Source organism: Cyprinodon tularosa, unplaced genomic scaffold (assembly GCF_016077235.1).
Source record: "Cyprinodon tularosa strain WSP-4 unplaced genomic scaffold, ASM1607723v1 ctg347, whole genome shotgun sequence".
Taxonomy (NCBI): domain Eukaryota; kingdom Metazoa; phylum Chordata; class Actinopteri; order Cyprinodontiformes; family Cyprinodontidae; genus Cyprinodon; species Cyprinodon tularosa.
The window spans coordinates 178,201-198,343 of NW_024039060.1; the positions used below are offsets into that span (position 1 = coordinate 178,201).

At 37.3% G+C, this 20,143-nt stretch overlaps 1 protein-coding gene across 2 annotated transcripts in view; it reads right to left on the bottom strand.

Moving 5' to 3' along the window:
* The window catches only part of LOC119789788 (arf-GAP with Rho-GAP domain, ANK repeat and PH domain-containing protein 2-like), a 32,794-nt gene extending 13,369 nt beyond the window's left edge, over positions 1-19,425 (bottom strand). The window contains exons 1-3 of one of the 2 annotated variants that reach the window (XM_038294880.1): positions 19,340-19,425; positions 7,792-8,612; positions 783-856 (exon numbers count right to left, since the gene is read on the bottom strand). In XM_038294880.1, coding sequence (XP_038150808.1) covers positions 783-856; positions 7,792-8,549 — 832 coding nt within the window. In that variant the 5' untranslated portion in view covers positions 8,550-8,612; positions 19,340-19,425. Of the gene's footprint in view, positions 1-782; positions 857-7,791; positions 8,615-19,109; positions 19,299-19,339 lie in introns of those variants that run through there. The other variant, XM_038294879.1, reaches the window with a different exon arrangement.
* Between the last annotated feature and the right edge of the window lie 718 nt (positions 19,426-20,143).

The window sequence follows — 20,143 nt, forward strand, 5'->3', positions numbered from 1 at the left end:
TACTTGCAAGTCGAGACTCAAGCTCCCCATGTCCCTGCTGTGGGACCTCCTTGGATTCTTTGGCTCCTCCGTCTCTCTCAGCCTGTTTTGCATCCATCTCGTCCTCGTTTTTCCCAACCCACACTACTGTCTCGCCTTTTTGCCTTTTCTCACTGCCTGTTTTGCTCCATGTGGACAACAGTTGGCAAAGCGAGGCTTGCCAGAAGACTACAGTTATAATAAAAAGGTAGCAATAACAAGGAAGAAGAGGGGAAGAAAGGGTCAGAGGGCAAATTAGATGGAAAAAGGTATCAGTTTATTTAGAGATATCTTTAAATTGGGGGCATTTTAAAGACGTTTTGCTATTAAATCCTGCTTTAGAAAAGCATCATCTGCTCCTATGAGTCCAGAGCTTTACTGACTGGGGATTGCTGAATAAGCCGGATAAATTCAGCAAGGAAAAGACTTAAACACATATGTGCACTGGTTGTACGACAAGCCTGTGTTTAGTTGCAAAAGTTAAACAACTTCTTCAAAAAAACTTTGGAGAGCTGTGCGACAGGAATACATACTAAGGTCTCCCTCAGGAGGAAGATATGAGAGAGCATATGCCCGGTGAGATGAACGCTTGGAACCGGGGTGCCGGCTGCTCTTGCGACACGCAGCCTCCAAACACCCCCGCGCTCTCCCCTCATCTCTTTTCCCTGCTTTCATTCTGGCAAACAACAGCACCGCTGACTCCGTTGCTGTATGAAATATTCATAGCAGAGATAAAGGGGATATAGCCGAAAGTCTGTGTATACCTTTCTGTATGCCGTTTGCACCGGTGGGACGCTCTGAGCCGGTTAGGTGTTCAGGGCTGGTTGTTTGTGCGCTCCTGAGGAGGAAGCAGAATCAGTGGATTAGAACCAGCGGTGCAGCACGTGGGAAAAATAGTTAACACCTTGTAAGCATAAAGACCTTCAGAGCTATGGAAAAGTTTCCCAATTCCAAGGTCCAAATAAAGTACAAAGTGAAGGACATTCATTTATGAGTAATGCAGAAATATACTCCTGGGGCTCTGGTAGGAAGACTGAAAGCAAAAAAAGGAACATTTCTTTTTCTACTTTAAAGTTTTTTTTTTAAGTATACAAAACATGCTTATTCCCTCAGAGATTTTTGCCTTTGTTGTCGCACTTAGGCCTAGTCAAAGTTTAAACCTAAATCCGACAAAGAAGATGGAGCATCCATCTTTAAACAGGCAGCCTTTTTGCAATTACTTTCCAATGTGGCTTAATTTAAAGAAGCATGAATAAAAACACTTTCCAGGGGAGGAAATATAATGTAGTGCCATTTGCTAAAGGAAGCAGTAGCAAATCTATCAGTCATTTAGTTTAGTTATCTGCTGTACTTTTTATGACTTTTTTGCCTGCGTCAGTTAATAGTTCTTTCCAAGTATTTGTGATGCCGTGCGCTCCTTGGTTTTGCCAAAGTTCAAACTCATTCACAGAGCAAATACAGTTTATAGTTACCATAAACTGTTAGTAGAGGCCATAAGGAGACTATCGCTGTATGATAACCATAATGTCAGGTATTTTTACATAATCCTACAGATGCAATTTGATGTAATTTCTAACAATTTTGTTAAAAAAAAGGAATGCACCGTTTGTACAGAATATTATAGTAGTAGGTCATTATAGTTGTATCGTTGGCAAAAATTCCATCCCTTTTTGATCGTCTTTCTCTTTAATGTAAACCAGAAACAACAAGGTGATGTTGAATGACATTAGATCTTTTACAGACCTGTAGCTGATAGTGTCACTAAAGCCCCATTTACAGTAGCCTCTGAAATCAATCCGTGCCAAGTTCAGACCGAGCTTTGATTAGTTAACCGTGCCGGTTCCTTGCCTCCTATTGATGATCTACGGTACTACTGCTCTCTAGAATTGAAGGAGGGAATCAATCAAAATGATGGTACCGTATCATTCAGGAAGTAATGTTTGGTTATAATTGTGATATTTTGTTGTTTACCGAGAGTCAGGCAAAGAAGGAAGCCTTTGGTGAATTTTCTTGACAGAGTCCGCTTTTGGGAAGTGAATACGACAAAAGATAGTCTAATTAGGGAACAAGGACAGATGTTGAGGTTCATCACACTGCTAAGCAGACTCCTTGCTAAAAATTATCTGGTATGGTAGGGAAGATAGTATTTTTATGGATGTCTGAGATGATGCGGTCTGCTCATGTGCTCTTTGTTATCTGAGAACCCAGCCTGAACTGAACTGTGCCAAGCCCTACTTTTGAACTAGGACTAGTTTAGCACGGTTCAGTTGTGTTTGGCACAGTCCATTGCAGTTTTGCACGCCATTTACACTCAACAGTTATCTCGGTTACTGTGCTCGGACAGTTTCCAAAGGTTAGTGTAAATGGGGCATAAGATATGAAACCAGCATTACCTGAGCATGAGTATTAATGCTTTTTATTGTTTTGTTTCAAGATTCAAGAGGGCCTAAAGATACAAGTTACCTTAAATGATTCCTCAGGCCAAAACACAGCGCTTAACACTATCAATGCTACAAGCGGGGCTCCCCACTTGAAATACACATCTTCACTGGCCAGGTGATGTGACTTGTAAGAACGTATCGCTTAACGGCTCTTAAATAGTTGTGGAGCTAAGGCTTTTGCTAAACAATTTTTTCACCTGTTCGACTACTTGTCACGGCTGAGGCAAAGTGAAGGTTAAAACCTTCTGAGGAGGCTTAAAAGAGAAAACATGAAATGGAGTTGCACAAGGAAAAACAAGAGTGGATAATGGAATGGAGTTTGTTGATTGGTCCAGGATGAAAGAAGGAGCCTGGTGTAAAACCCATTCTCTTTTTTCAACTCTATTATTAGACTGGTAAAAATTTTGCTCATTGTATACAGTCATATATCTTTGTTTTTTCAATGTTTAATAGAAGCAAATCTATTAGGAGTTACAGATCTAGTGCCTCTAGTGGTCAAACGTTACACGGTGTGCCTTTACAGGCTCCAAAGGCAGCAACATTACACAAACAAACAAAAAAAACTACTGTATGTTTATATGCAAAACAAGGGATTATTGATTGACTTTAGGGCTCCAACTGTTGACTATTTTACAAATCGATTAATCCTTCAATTTTTTTTTTGATTATTAGATTACTAATCAGATAGCCAAAGGTTCATTAAAGATTTTTTACAATATCAAATAATATTTTCCACTTCCGGAGTTCTGGGTAGAGCATATTGACAGAACATTTTTTGGAAACTTACATGCAAAATGTTGATATATTTCACAATTTCGGTATAATTACTGCTCTAAGTGTGTTGCTCTGACATCTAAAGGCATGTTTTAGAGTCTCTACACTCCAGTTAACTAATTAATTAATCTATTACTACATTAGTTTCACTAATTCATCATGATTAATCTGGTTAATTGTTTTATCCCTAGTTGAGTTACACTAGGTTTAGACATAATGTTATGCATTTTGGTTTAATTGCATGCAGGACTGCTTCCTGATGCATTTGTTTGAGCTGGCCTGAGAAGACGTCTTTTTTAACCAATAAAACTCTACTATTGTTATTTCTGGCCATACAAATATGTTCATCTCTACACAAACACTCTCTACATCATCTCACTGCATCGTCAACTGCCCTGAAGCCACAATAACCACAGATATTTCTGTATGCGAGTTTGTAACTGACTTTTAAATGTGCTTAAAATACACACAAACATTTGCACTCAATCAAATTCAGGTTTGAAAAATCACAGGTGTCAAGAATGCAATTTCATATCCTCCACCAATCCATTTGTGGAGTTTGGTCACTCCAATATGATCTGCATACACAGAACAATGGTTTGCACTCGCTGTCCCAATGTGTTGTACATGCAAGTAGATTTGCCCTGTAAAGATCAGCTTGCAGTGTGTCAACATGTTTTAATACAAGTAAACCTTTTGAAGATCAGGTCCCATGTCTGGTGCATGTAATACATCTAATCCCCAAATAACACCAACCCAGCAGTGAAACATGGTGATGAAGGTATCAGGCTGTGGGGATATGATCCAGCAGTGGGGACTGGAAAACCCAAATCGAGGAAAAGGTAAATGGTACTAAATATTCTTGAACAAAACTTGCATCAGTCTGCCTGTGATTTGAGATGTACCCTCCACCCAGGAAGGACAATTCTGGTAGGATAACGACCTCAGCATGCTGCTATAACAAGTGTTTAAGTGGAGACAATCAAATGCATTTGGAAAAGTCCACTTATAATCTGTGATTACACTTGAGGATGGCTGTTCACAAGTAAAAACATCCAACAGAAGAAGCTGTAGCAGGTTTGAACTGGAGATGGAGGAAAAGTCACAGCAGCAAGAACTGACAAGCTAATAAAGACTAATTCAAATAACTTGCAGCTGTAATTGATGCAAAAGCTTGCTCTAAAATATACAGACTATGGAGAATGAAGAGTGATGCATGCTAAAGTTTTCCATTTGTTTAACAACAAATAAGTTAAGACATCTTCAAAGTTGTAAGAAATTTAAAACTTAACATAATGCTATCGGGAATGGATACTTTTGCAGGCCAGTGTAGTGTATATATGGTGTACAAATTGGGATTTTCTTATTTCATCTATTGCACTGAACACTGTAAAACACCTTATTTATTTCAAATATTAGGGTATCAGATATCACTAAAAATAACGGATGATTATTAAAACACTGCAAAACCTAAAAAAAACATGACTCCTTTTCAAAGTAAGGGTTTAAAAACAGAAACGACATTTAAATGTCCTAGCTATGATTAGCTTTGTTTTAAACTTCTAGCCTGAAGTGTGCCCTATTCTATTAGCTGTTTTTTAGTTTGGTATTAGGTGCTTTTTTGTTGTTGTTGTTTACTTGTTTTTCGTGTAGTACTCTTATGAACATTAAGATTTAAAAAGTGAACTGAGGCCTCTTAACTGATTAACAAGCAGCGAGACAGTTGCTTTTAAGTGGTCAGCAGCAGGAACAGTCAGTGTGGTTTCACTCTGCACACAGAGCTGTTTTAAACTGCTTAAATGAATGGCTAAACTACTTTCAACTAGGCCTGGGACCATGGGTCAGTATCAGATTTTCATGAGATGATTAGCCTGGAAAATTACCAAATTTAAAGTTTTTAGGACATTTACACAAAATTATAATACAAGAAAGCACAACATGACAAAAATCCCTTATATTTTAGAACAAAAAGGCATCAGCTTCTCTACCTGCTGCTAAAATAACATTAAATGTACCAATTATAACAGTGTCTTTTAAATACTGCATCTTTGATTTTCCTTAAAGAGATCAAAGCAAAGCAACCACAGATGAGGTGTAGCATGACAGATTTTGCAGAACATTAAATCCTTTTGATTCATCTGACTTTTAACCTGGCTAACACAAGAGTTACAAGACTATGCAGCTAATTTTGGTAGGGCTGCTCCCTCAGGTATCAGTTGGCATTGGAGATATGGACTTTTTTCCCTAATTTATTTTTATTTTATCTTTTTTATTTTTTATTTTTCCCTAAATTATATGGTACTGATTGCAGTGAAGATAGAAAAAACAATTCTTACTTGTTTGGACCCTCAATCTAACTAATGATAATTACTTTAGCCTAAAATACACAATTTCCCTAGTAATGGAAGCTTTGGTACATGAACTATGCTACAAGATGGTATACACTTTTTCATTCAATTGTAATTTACATGGTTAGACTCACATGGAGCCAGTATTGTAAAAGGAGGACATAGAACAGTCCAACCCATGCCATGTTTTGGGGTTCTGTACACATCAAAAAAGGGTTAGTATTAGACAGTATCTTCACGGTATCTAAAATTCTTATAATGAATGAATGAATGAAAAACTGACTAACAGATATCATGTAGTCTACAGCTCGACAGGCCTGTACCTTAAAACTGTAACTTAAACAACATTACCATAGTATATGTAAAGTGTGGAATTTCTTTGAGTACATTGCTGGTTGTGTTTTTCACAACTATAGTACACAACTTGGCCTCAGCAGATGGCCCCTCACACTTAGCCTGGTTCTGCTGGAGGTTTCTTCCTGTTAAAAGGGAGTTTTTCCTCTTCACTGTCGCTACAAGCATGCTTAGTGTGAGGGAGTCAATGAGTCGATGTAATAAACTGGTTTTCCTTAAATATAAAACTTTGCATCAATTTGACTGTGTGATCTGGTGAACTGTAAAGTGCCTTGAGATGATGTGTTGTGAATTGGCGCTATATAAATAAACTGAATCGAACTTTACAGTCACAGGTACCCTTTAAAAATAAGCGACATGTTATATTGATGTTATGTTATATATGAACTTAATTGACATCCCACTCTTAGTCATTTATCAGATCATAAAATGGAGATACATGATCAAACACTCCAGGGAATGTGCCAACACTGCTGTAGAGTCTAATGATAGCATGCTACACCACTTAAATCTAAATACTGGTCATGTATTAGCTATGTATCGCTTGAAAGCAGCTGCTTGGACATGGAGACACATTTCATAAAGCTCACTAAACACTGTTATTAAGCCTATCCAAAGTCTGTTTCTGCATCCCTCTTTCCATCAGTTTACATGACCAACCCCTTAATCAGTGTAACACAGTCGTTCCCAATCGCTTCAGTTTAATTATAACACCAATGGCATTTATGAGGAACTATTCAGGAGGATCAAGGAACTTTTACAATTAAACTTGTTGCAAAGGTAGCATCATGTCACAGTACCATGGTGGAATTCACTGAACTCCTGAGAGTGACCCATTCTTTCACAATTGTTTGTGTGAGAAGTTTGCAGGCCTGGATTTCATAAAGCTATAGCCATGGAAGTGCTTGGTTCCCTGATTTCAATTATGTAAGCAGATATTTTTGAAAATACACTGTACCCTCCAACTAGTAAAAACTCAATAATTAATGCTAATGGCACTGCTTTCTGTCCAGAAACAGACTCATTTGTCAATGAATTTGTATTTTTTTAATAAGTGGAGTGCCTTAAATGGGCTTATAGAGCCCTATAGAGGGTTTCTTATAATGGTAGTAATATTAGGCAGGACTGTGTATATATTATATACTCCAGCCTCATCTTATACTGCTATGCAGATGATAATCAACTTATTAAAGTCACAGCTATAATGAACTTGTAGCCCGTACTGATTAAACGTGTACTCTGATATACTCAAAAATACTTTTTATGATTTTTCTGAGAAGTGTGACTTGTATAAAAATAGTGATATATTTTAAGTAGAGCTCGATTGAATTATCGGACCAATTTTAGCGTCTGGTTCATCAATCGACATTGGTCAAAGTCTTATATGCAGTATTATGGCGAACACATTAGCATTTTAGCCCTGTGTAAGTTTGAGTTCTTTGTGAAATAAGATTATCATATCATGTCCCACCTACTTTTCATACTGACATGCAGGCTTTACTGGGGCTCATAAATTCAAAAGGTAATATTTTCATTGAACCAAATTTTAAAAGGTTCCAACTTATGTATTAAATTCTAATCCTATTTGGATGTTTTAAAAGCTGCAGCATTGCTCCCTAAATCTAGTTTAGTCCCTTTATTGTCAGTTTATCATAAATATGTGAGCTTTACATTTCTGAGGTGTGAATGAATCTGAAACCAGAAACAAAGCCGGCAATAAAAAATATTGGCCTTCAAAATCCCATATCAGTCAGGCTCAAATATCAATTCCATAGAAAGAGGAAAACCCATCTCAACCTGATAAAAAAATGAAAACACCAAAAAACAAAACTTAAGCATTTTATATAAAGTAGTACCTTTCCATTGGTGGCATAGCAGTTTCACTTGGGATCTCAGGAACAGGCCGGTGTCTTAATCTGTAGGAGCGGGTCGGTCGAGGTTCTGCTGGATGTGTCTCATAAATTGAGTTTTCAACCATTTCTCCATCAAAATCGAATTGATCCTCAGGCCGCACTGACAGTAGGTTATCAGTAGCAAAGTTGGAATGACATTGCTCTCCTAAAGGGACCTCCCAATCAGAGGGTATTTCAGAGTTGAGAAGAGATTCACTACTGCTACTTGAAAGCTTGGAGATGGAAACACAGGTACTTGAGTACAGAGATGACTGTGTAAGTGGGAGGTTACGTGGAGCAGGTATAGGTGGAACGATGTTTTGGCGGTCTGGAATGGTATCTTGACCTTCCATATTATACTCCATATTCTCCTTTGGTTGGTTGTGCTGGCAGGACTCTGCCTTTCCTCTATCCTTTAAGAAAACATGTCTTGGGTAGAGCCGTGGCTTCCTTTCATCTCCAACACTCTCCTGAATTTCCTGCTCGCTTTTTACTGTCTTTCCATCCTCGTGCTGTAATCCTAGTGCCTCCAAACTTCGAAGGATGCGTTTCCGGTGGCCGGTTGGGAGAACTTGAATTTCAATAAGTCGCTCATCTGTGAGTCCTCTGCAGTCTTCCACAACCTGATATCCAGACTCTTGGAAAATGGAGATGTACTGTGACAAGCGGAGGGCTAGCAACCACTCCTCAATTTCGTATCTGGGCTCCGGAGACTCCGACATGGTGCTCTAGTCTCACGTCTGAAGTTCTAGTTAGATGCTAAGAACAAGAAGTCCATCCTTACACTGTGGAGACAGACAAAAAAAACTTTCATTAATGGTGAATGCAATTTTTTTTTCCCCAATTACACTTTATAAACATCTTTAATTGAAATAAAGGTGTAGTTCTAAAACTAAATAACAAATGACATTTTGAAATTCAAGGAAAGTTCTCCATATGCAAATTAAAAAGAGGTGCTTGTTCTTTCAATATGAGCATGATTGCAAAAGCCCTTACTGTGGGAAGTTTAATCTAAATAGAGCTAAAAACATCTGAAAAAAAAATCAACGGTGTAATTTCTTGCAATGTTTAATCAGCTGCTGACAGGAACCAAGAGGTTTTCTGCTTGACCATCTTGGCCAGTAAAAGCCCAAAACACTCCTAAAAAAAGGAACCAAAAGGAACCAACTATGCTAGTTACTTCTGCCAAAAAGTAACTGATGTAGTGTTACCCAGATGAAAAACACTTTAAATTTTCTATTTAAAAAAAAAAAGGCTCTCCCAGTAGGCCATTACGTATTCTACTACATTAAAATGTGAAGCTGTCATGTGACTTTGTGCAGCCGGAAACCGGAGTGGATTACGAGGACTGCTGAGAGACAGATGTAAACCTTTGGTTATTATATAATGAACAGAACTGGTAAGCTGCACTATCATTAGATTAAGTTATATTTAGTACAGTGAGTGAGCCTAGCGTCTTCATTTGTTTGCATGGAATGATTAGCTTGTTTCGGCATGTTCATTTCTTTTGGATTTAATGATTATGTAAACCACAGTCACTGTGTATATATTTATTCTTTTATTGATTTGTGCAGTATGATTAATTAACATACATTCAGTGTAGTTTATAGAGCAGCCAAATATGTTACTGCAGCTAAAGTGCACTTTCTGGATGCATTTATACTGGAGTTGTGAAAATATTTCAAATAGCGGTTATTATAGTATTCAATAACATTGAACATATATGTTGAGGATTATTTATACTATAGAATTTGGAATGGATATTGTCATTTATAATATTGTTTATTTGATTATTGTGCACACCAAATATGTACTTTGTCCTGTCCTTTTTATATAGGCCAGGTTTTGATGTAGATTTAGGAACAATAAGTTGACTAGTTGCCCAAAGGGGTACACAGGTCAAAAAAGTTTGGGAAACACTGGTCTAGGCTACTAGACTACCAGCTCAAAGAATTTTCCCCAGACCTCAATCAGATTGACTTCACTTTTGGTTGGCCAGGTAGATGTAGCTTCCATGAGCAGCAAATTAAGTTGCACCTGAATGTGAGTCTACACATCATCATTCACAGGAACATGCTAAGTAGTAGAAAATTACCACTGGAACTTAAAAGTTTATTGGATGAAATAGTTAGTTATTAACCACATCGAAGCACATGGCCTTAACTCATATGTTCAAATAGCTTTATGAGGAAATGGATGCGGAGCACAGAAGACTTCTTTTGTACACAGAAATAAGAGTTCTCCCCAGGGAGATTTTTAACATCCTGAAACACAATAAACCACAAACCTAATAAATAAATATAAGATTTAATGCAATAATCCCACAAACATACAACATTTCCCACATATGCAATAGCAGTGCCAAATATGAATGTAATAAGCTGCACAGTTAGAGGACGTACAGTTATTACAACTGTAATAATTATTATGTTTGCAGAGATTTATTATGTTTGTTTTAAAGTATATAACTTCCCACAAATCTAATAAGTGGCTTTGTGTGTTTGTTGATTGCTGTTGCCTACTAATTGCTGGGCAGCCAAAGCACCGTTTATATCTGCGGAAACTTTCTACTCAAAGTTTTTCGCAGACAGGTTTTCTAATGATTCTCATAGATTAATAAAGTAATTTTATTTTCTTTTTATTACATTTATAGTTGATTACATTTGTGGGCATTGCAAGATTGATGGCCAGAATGTTTGAAATATGAGACCTACAGAGATTTCTCTTAGAAAAAAAGTGGCTATAGGTCACATTGACGAGGAATGTGTCAAAAAAGTTGCTTACTATTAGATATACTGTGAGCAGTGTATTTGCATGCTGCAGCTGTGTTAGATGCATGCTGGTCTGTGTATTTCTGTTTCTCTATATGGACATGCTTTGATCTTGGGGACAAAATAAGGAAATGCAATCTAGGACTTTAAGAAGACACTTGTAACCTAACCAGGTGAGAATTTAGTATATAAGGGTGTGAAAACCAAGTTAGGGGGTCTATTTCCTTCGATTGATGGAGGAGGACCAAGCTTGAGCATAAGAATTGTTTCTTTGTATGATTTCTGTTATACTTAATTAGAATAAATTCTGTTTAACCTTAAAATGCTTTCTTCCTTTTTGCATTTCACGGAGATTGCTCCCCATTTGAATAAAGGACTGGATCAAACACTTCTATGACATATTAAACCCTAACCCTTAATGAACTAATTCTGTAATTATAAATGACAACTGTCTTATACAAAAGTGTATTCGACATGTTTCAAACATTAGCTGGGATTTTGGAAGAGAACCGGAGCCTTGGTTCTCTTGGCTAGTGCTCAATCACCTTTCTTTGCTTTTAAATGAGTTGAAGTGCTAATCCCCAACCGCAAAATACCAAAGAAAAGCAAACCATTAGGCAACAAACCAGGAGAATGTCTATGGAAGATCAACTGCTGGCATTATTTGAAGTATGTTGGAAACAACAAGTCTGCCAGTGTTCTGGATTAAAGTCATGATGGAAAAACTGAGATTTCCACAACAGCACTGAAAACCCTGGTGCCATTTCCAACATCCAATCCGTGTGAAGCAGGTTTTTTTTTTGCTAAACAAAATTAGAAAGCAGACCTGACATAATCAGCACATTTCAGTGTCATTGTCTCCCGTTATCTCTACAGTAGATGGGACCGCGTTGTTTCAGAGTCAGTATAATGTTTGCATGAAGTTAGAAAACACTGCTAATAGAGTTGCACACACTGTGAATTTATCTTTAATATATTTAGAAAATACTTAAAAAAAAAATAAAATAAAAGGTGTTATATAATTGTTTTTTTTTTTTGCATTTTTCTACCATGCCTTAATGATTGATCAGTGAAAATATTTTCTGGTGCAAAATAGATCGGAAAGTGATGCTACATCACTAAAGTCCAGTACAAAATCACTCTTTACTCTGGGTAGTGTAGGCAGAGGCCTACACTTTGGCCTTTTAACTCTGATAGCCAAGCTGAGTAAGACTGGTAGGGCTGATCTCATTTTAAAGGTTAGAGGCTATGTTAAATAGAGTAACCAGAATTTATTTTGGTTGTTTTTTGCCAGTAATGCAGAACTATTCTCTCACGACCACCATGTATGACCAGTCAAACCTTTACATAGAAAACAATAAACGTCTTTGTCGTTGCATTTCCACTAAGGCTTGTTTGGGCAAACAATTCCATTGCAACATCTCTTTTTTTTTAACACAGTAAAAAATAATCTATGTGTCAAGGTTGGCTTCACACTAAGTTGTGACTTGACGTAGACATAACAAGAAACACATTGAAACATCACTGAATCGACCACAAATGAGTGTGTCATAAACCAGGGATCTGCTACCTGTGGCACCAGAGCTGCAAGGGGCTCTTTAGACCCCAACAGCTCTTAATCATCGCTAAAAATGATTAAAAACAAAGTATCGGTTTTGAGTACACTGAAATAATAACTGCCAGTTTTAGTTTTTAAAATGGAATTGATTTCAACAACAGATTGACGTCAAAAAAAAAAAAAAAATTAAGATCTATGTGGTTTAGTTGCACATATTTTTCAGATAAACATCTACAAAATCAATGTTTCCTCTTTAAACAAAAGATGTAGGTTTTACTTTATTCTAAAGCCTAAAAATACAAATGAAATGTTGGTTCTAAGCTGAAAATACTTTTCCTATAGTAAATATTCAACAAAAATTAGTTATCTTTAATCAAAAGGTCTTGTGTGACTCTTATTGACTCTTATTATTCAGCACTTTTACTCTGCATTCAGGCCAAAATGGCTCCATCAGGCAGTAAGCTGCCAGCTTGTTGTTGTTTGTTCTTATTTTTATTTTCTTCTGTATGATGCTTTCATATTTTCATGTTATTTTCAGTATTATGCAACCCTGACAAATAAAGCCAAGTCACAGCACTATACAGTTGGCAAACCAGACCTAAATTTACAACACTTCTGAAGGAGGTAGCAGGAAACGGCAACAGCTCTGATGAAACAGCAGCAAGTATCAAAACTTAAACTTCATCACAATAAAAAAAAGCAAGTTTTTTTCCCTTTTAGTTTCAATCCTAAGCCCTGAAAACATAAAAAACTCCACCTTTACAATGCAGCAGAAGTTTTCTTTCTCTCTCACCATCAAGCTATTACTCACAAAAACTTGAAACCTAAAAGAAGATGCAAAAACATCAGCTTCACTATGTGTCTACTTCTCTTTTAGGTTACAGAGCTGCTGCTTGCTGGGGACCCTGAAGTGCTACTTCTGCTTTCAAGAGCAATTTAGGCTGTATAAGGACGTCTCAAACAGTGAGCTGAAACTGGCTTTCAGTTGTTTTTTTCTTAATAGCAAGTACATACATACATTTATTTTCCTAAATCAGTTATATATCAACATGGATGTAGGTTCAAAGGAGGTAGAGTGCATACAGGAGATAATTAGAGGGACTTAACTCTGCAGAAAGTTAGATCCAGCTTAGTACTGTGACTGTGTTAACAGCGAGGGACACAGATGTGTAAGTATTGCCTTCTCACAGTACTTACACATCCACCTACACACAGCAAGCCATAATAAACCACAAACAATAATAAGATCAGGCATATTTTTGATATGCGGCTACACAGCCTTGCAATCACACCCACAGATCAAGTGCACAGAGAGAGAGAAAAAAGGAGAACTCCTTAAGCGAGGTTTGCACACGACTCGTGGCTATGAAGACATATTTAGCAGAAAGAAAAGGAGCAATTTACACCTACCCAACAGCTTATTAAAGAAATGTGAGGCTACTTCCAGAAAACATGCTAATGTCCTTCAAAAAAAGTATTTGCCCCTTTACAGTTTATTTTCCTTCTTTACTTTTTTGCTAGACTCTTATATTTTAGAATACCAATTCATTTAAAACCAGACAAAGATAACTCCAGTAAATACAAAAGGGATATTCAAATCTTTTTCTTCTTTTTTGTTTTGTTTTGTTATGACTTTATTAATTTACTTATATTAGCTTTTTATTAAGTGTTTGAAATAAATGATCACTAAATAAATGATGATTTAAGTTCTATAGAAAAATAAATCTACTTAAACCAGGCAGTTCCTAAGGGTAATCGCCCTATAAGCCACTTGCTGTGCGTTTCATTACTTTGGAAAATTGAAATTTGAGCATGATTTGTGTTTAAATGAAATGTTTTAGACTACCAACAACCTGTTTATGTTCACACCACAGTATCTCAGTTGAATTTAAGGCCAGAGTTTGAGTAGGCCAACAAATACATAATGTGTTGTGTTTGGTCAGCAGTTTGGTCTTGAGACTCTCTCAAGAATGCTTTTTATGTGCAGTTGTTTGTTGTTGTTGTTGTTTTTTCCCAATATTGATAGATTGCCAACATTAGGACTGTAATACTGAATTTATTGCACCAAACATCTCGGGTCTGGGCCTTTGAATTTAAGGTATACGTTTAAAGAACAAATAGAACTCAAGTGTAATTCTCACATTGAGCTCAAAACTTGCAAAAGCAAGATAAAAAAACAAGCAGAGTTTGAGGACTGGAAATGAATGAGGAGCTGAAATAGGTACGTAGATTTAACTTTACAACACCTAATGATTCAACAATCGACATCAAGCCAAAACAGCCAATTAACAGTTAAAATGAGTCCAAAATAACCAGCTACCTGCTACATTAATTTTGTCCAATATGCCACTGTGGGCTGTACAGCGAGCTCAAACTTGAGATATTCTATTCTAGAAAAAGTTTTAGCAGCCAGGCAGATTTCTCTGGTACCATTTGAAGTCTGGATATACCATTCATCAAAACACTGAAAAATATTTGAAAAGTTTTTATACCATCAAATGTCAGCAGACTCCTGAGAAAATCATTAACAATAATACCAATTATTTGCAAGCAGGCCTGTCATGAAAGCAGTTATACAGCACATTTCAGTGGAAAGACTATTTTTTCACTACAGAGGCAACATAAATACTTCAAGAATAAAGCTGCTATATTAGAATAAGAGGATTATAGTTAAAAGATAAAATGATTTTTTTTTTAAATCATCCCTTTTTAATCTTGATTTAAAGTGACCATGTATTTTAGTGCTATTTTAGCTTTCTGTGAGTTTATTTCACCTTTGTGGAGCATAAGAACTAAACACTTCTCCATTTTTGTTTCTGCTAGGTATGCAAAGTAGATTAGAGCCAGAATATCTGAGAGGTCTGGGTTGATACACTGACAGCAAGTCTATTATGTATTTAGGAGCTTAGCCATTCAGTGATCTTTGGCCTAACAGAAGTATTGTATAGTTGGGGAGCCAGTGTGATTTTAGCATTGAAAAGATGTGCTCCGTATCCTTTGTTTGGTGAGGATGCAGGCTGCAGCTTTCTAGATCAACTGCAGCTGGCTGATCAACAGGCCTGTAAAGACACTGTTGCTGTAGTCAATTTTACTGAAGATTTTACGCATCGATTACTTTATGCTACGTTCAGACCACACACTACAGAAGCAGCAGAAGCAGTTAGTTTACATTAAAAGTCAATGGTTGACATGCTTCATGGCGCAGCAAAAGGTCCTGACGCGCATTTTGAACAGCAGGAGCAGTATGTCTGAGCAGTTGAATTGGCGCCTCACAAGCTTCTGGGCATCTGATGTGCGTGACGCGCTTCAGAAGCAGCAGTTGGAAGAATTGAACTTTTCCTGCTCGACGCGCCACACCAACCAATCAGAGAAGCTTATATTGGAGCTGGCAGGGAAACAGAAACAGCACTGCTGATGCAGATTGCTATGATCGCTCCTCTGAAACAGTTTAACGACTAAATTAACTTAAAAGTCAAAACCTGCAGGTTATATGTTTGATTTTATTATTCTGGTGCCTGCATTTTGGATTACGTACATGAAAAACCAAATTTAAAGGCAGAATCGTAATCTTGATGAACTGACTGCACAGATTAAGTTTTAAGGTGGACCTCTTAAATTAAAAACACATTAAAACTACTTTTTACCCACTGATCACGGCAAATATAGCTGCTATTGTTACAGGCAAAGAAAAGATAGTGTAGCTTCGCCCAATGCGCGTCAAACCCACTTTTTGACCGCGCACCAAGAGTGATGAAAGGATGCTTTAGCTGCACGTTAGAACTAAACTTGTACAAGCATCAAAAGTAAAGCAGCACACACATGTGGTCTGAATGTAGCATTATTCAAGCCCTGCTGAGGCATTAGACATTTGAAGAAAGATTATCTTCCATTTTTCGGTTGCAGTCTCTGAAGCCTCTTCATAGACGTTATAGTGAAGCTAAAGTCCAGACTTTTGCCATCTGTGTCCGACTTTTCAACAATCCCCTTTTATCACGTCTGACTACTGAAGCATTTCTTCTCTGACACCTTTATTTACCAACCTTTACTTTAACTGGACCAACATAATCAAATGAAAGTTGTCTACCATTTGAATTTGAAATCATGCTTTCAAAAAATAGGTGGTCAGACAGAGCAACATCAGCTACAGACATTTTATAAATGTTTAGAAACCAAAGTTTCTAAGTATATCACTTTGTTCTGTCTTATCTACTAAATTTCCGGTTGCTGTTTTAACTCTTTTGGCCTATTTCATGAGATCAGACGGGTTATATTTAACCGTTTGTAAATACTACTAATCCAACAGCCATACATTGGGGCCTGGGTGTTTATAGTGAAAGTGAAGAATGTTTTTGAAATGAATTGGTTCATCTCAGATCATTTGTGATTTACCAAGGAAGGAGAGAGAGGCTTTTTCCCTCACAGGAACAAATTCATTTGAAGTTTTATGTTAGTTGTTTTTTCGGTGGTGTCAAAAATACACACATTTGTTACTTAAGTAGAAGTATAGATACTGCAGTTTAAAAACACTGGTGAAAGTTGAAGTATCAACTTCACCTCTTTACTCAAGTTAAAGTAAAAAGTATGTGCTCCAAAAACTACTTAAAGTATAAAAGTATAAAGTAACCTTTAAGAAAACAGCCAGATCCCATTATGAATTGTAAGCTAACTTTTTCGACTATCTCGAAAAAATTCTTTGAGATAGGGCCAAGGATGTAGCCTGAGTGCCATTCCGAACTTGGTCCCGCCCACAAGGTTTGAGGTCGGGAAGTTCGGTCTGGCATTGCTCCATAGTAGCCCGAGTATGATCGCCCACTCTCTGGCGATCCAATCAAATTGTCAGGGCGGGCTTTTTACGATGATGGACAGATGATCAACAGTAACGTAATCAACCACGTGACCAAAGCGCGCTTGGGTGACAACAACAATGGCTGCCTGGAGAGTTGAGGTGAGTAGATTCTGCTATTAGGTCTGTTCTAGAAGATATCGACAGCAAATTAATTTTAAAAGAGGAACAGAGAAACTCGATCAAGGCTCATCTTCTTATTCTAGGCGTGCAACTGCACGCTTTGATTTTTGTTGACAACAACTATGCGTTGCTTATCATACGTCACGCACTCCGTTGCTCTTATTGGTTGTAGGTCTATCCAATTGAGTGCAGAGGCATTTTTTTCCTGGTTCGTTCAAAACACGCCCCATAATCACAGCTCTATGGAGCAGTATCAGACTCATATTCTGACTAGAATTGAGTAGGACTACGTCAGGCTACAAGGATGAGGGAGATCTTGTCTCCATCCCCCGATACTCTCTCGCATGTGTCCGACCTTTCAGACATTTCAACATCTTTTTTTTTTATCCAACATTGTAGCATGGCATAGACCAGAGGTCTTCAACAGGGGGTCCGTGACCCCTAGGGGGTCCGCGGAGTTACTGCATGGGGGTCGCGAAACTTTTGGGTGATTCATTTATTTTTTTTTATATTCCCTCCTGAATTGAAATGTCTTTAAATCCACATTAACATGAATTCAACACACTGTAGTAAACAGATAAATGGAGGCAGAAGATGTCTTTAAGTCATCAATGCACACATTCAGCGACACACAGGAGCTCTTTCAAGCTGGGCACCGTTTCATTCACAACACCTGTCCCATCAACCAGGAATCAGAATCAGAAATACTTTAATAATCCAAGGGAGAAATTACTTTCCTTACATTACTCCATCTTTAATAGAGTGACTATAGGACCAGGTTGATAGAACACAATTTCATACAATATATATAATTAGGGGGTCCCTGCTCCAGCTTGTCATCAGTTTGGGGGTCCTTAGTCTGGAAAACGTTGAAGACCCCTGGCATAGACAATTCGCATTTGCAGTTTTAAGAACACCTGCTTGCTTCTGATGATTTCCTTTAACTAACCAATGATTGTTTGCGTTACATGACTCATCCAATTACACTAGTTTTCACTAGATGTGGATGGCGCCAATGATCTGCCTTGGATGGCGCACATGAGGTGAAATAAATATTTATAAACATTAAATCGAAGCCAAAAGTAACAAGTAAAATTTGTTTTAAAAATGTAAGGAATACAAAGTACAGATACTTGTGTGAAAATGTAATGAGTAGAAGTCTGAAGTAGGAAGTAAAATAAGTAATGGAGTAAAGTATAGATACCTAAAAAGTGCACTTAAGTAGGCTACATTAACATTGTTACCTGACACCTCTGTTGTTGTTTTCTTTGTTTTTGCATTAACTAATAGGATTTTACACCATGTTTGCTGATCTGATGCGTTAAAGTGTAAAAATAAGCAAAAAAGTGTACTTTATGGCCCGCCCACCTGGCAGCAGCTACCCCCCCCTCCCTCCCAAGTTGCAGGTAATGTTTCACGTTTCAATCACAGTGTGAGTCACAACATGCACGCCTCTGCATGCACACCAACACAAAACTCCTCAATACTTTCTGTTCATCCCTTTGAACAAAGTCCACCTGGTGCCTCCTTCCTTGTTCAGGAGCAATAATACCCAAGTATGCCTCACAATAAGCGGCGCAACATTAAAACCCTCTATATCGTTCTATCCGTATTCCATATTGCTTGAAACTCTGGTAAAATGAATATTAATACAATTTATAGTCTTGGAAGTGCATTAATTTTTTTTTTTAATGGGTGTGATTTTATTGTGCGTTGCACGTGTGGATCTAATTAACTGTCTTTTCACTGTTTAACGGTTTCACCCCGCAAATATAACTTAAGCCTGTAATTGCACCGCAAAAGCTTAAAGAAACACTAAACTAACTCGGATTAGGCATTTGTAAGCAACTTTGTTTAGAGCGCGTGCGGACAATACACTTTTCCTACCTAACATGGTGTTTATTTACCCCGATATTTATTCTTTTTGTAAGAAAAAAAATATATATATACAATACATTTTTCGGAGGCATGTGTGCAGCCTGCTTACCTGCAGCTTCAAGACTGGAGGAAACTTCCGGCATTGATCCGCTCACCTTTACTTCCCTAGTCTTTTTTTTTTTTTTTTTTTTTTTTCTAAAAACCAGGCTTTGGATTTCACTCTAGTATCAGTCACTCTCCTCTGAGTCTTTGAGTAAAATCAGTTCCACGCCCATCGTCCCCGTCTTTAACTTCTGATAAAAAACCAACCGAGTCAGTAATGTTTGTTGTGACACTTACCAGCTGTCAAACCATCGTCAGCGCGTGTTTCTGAGCCAACACGGAAATAAGGACATGGTGTTATTAGAGAGAAGGATGGAGCTCTAGAGCTGTTCAGAGGAATGTGTGAAGTCTTTAAGCTGGCATGTCCCTGCCTGATCCACATGCTCCGGGCTATGGATTCAGTGGGGATAGGAATGCATCAAGTTTTACTAAGAAGGGTTGCTTTTCATGAAGAACAGCAACAGATAATCATTATTAATTAAAATGCAATTTATCTATATTTATTCACATGCTTTTCAGCAGCAAAAAGCAGCATAGTTGAAGTAAATTCTATTAAGAATACTTAAGTATAAGTTAGAAAGTATACGCGAACAATGTACTTTTAGTCTACTTAAAGTATTACTAAAGTAATACTTCTTCGAACTAAATTTTTTTTAATTTAGTTTAAGTTTACTAAAGTATACTTAAAGTATACTTTAAATAAAGTACATAGACAATAAAGTAAACAATAGTATAGTCAAGTGTACTTGACTATACTATAAAAAATAAAACAAAGCTACATTGTCCTCTAAACCAGTGATACGTTAGTGAAATTAATGTCTTCGTTGGCTGGTTTAGTTTATTCTTTTGGTCTCGATTGTCGAAGTGGACAGCAATTACAAATATGTTTAACACGGCTTGATTACAAACATTTAAGTTGGAACCTCACAACACCAGCTTTGCCACTAGATATGGCATCAAGCTGCCATTCACATTGGATCGCTGCTGAACATAAGGTAGAAAAAGCTATGTAGTGTTTGTGTCAGAGAATTTGACCACGGT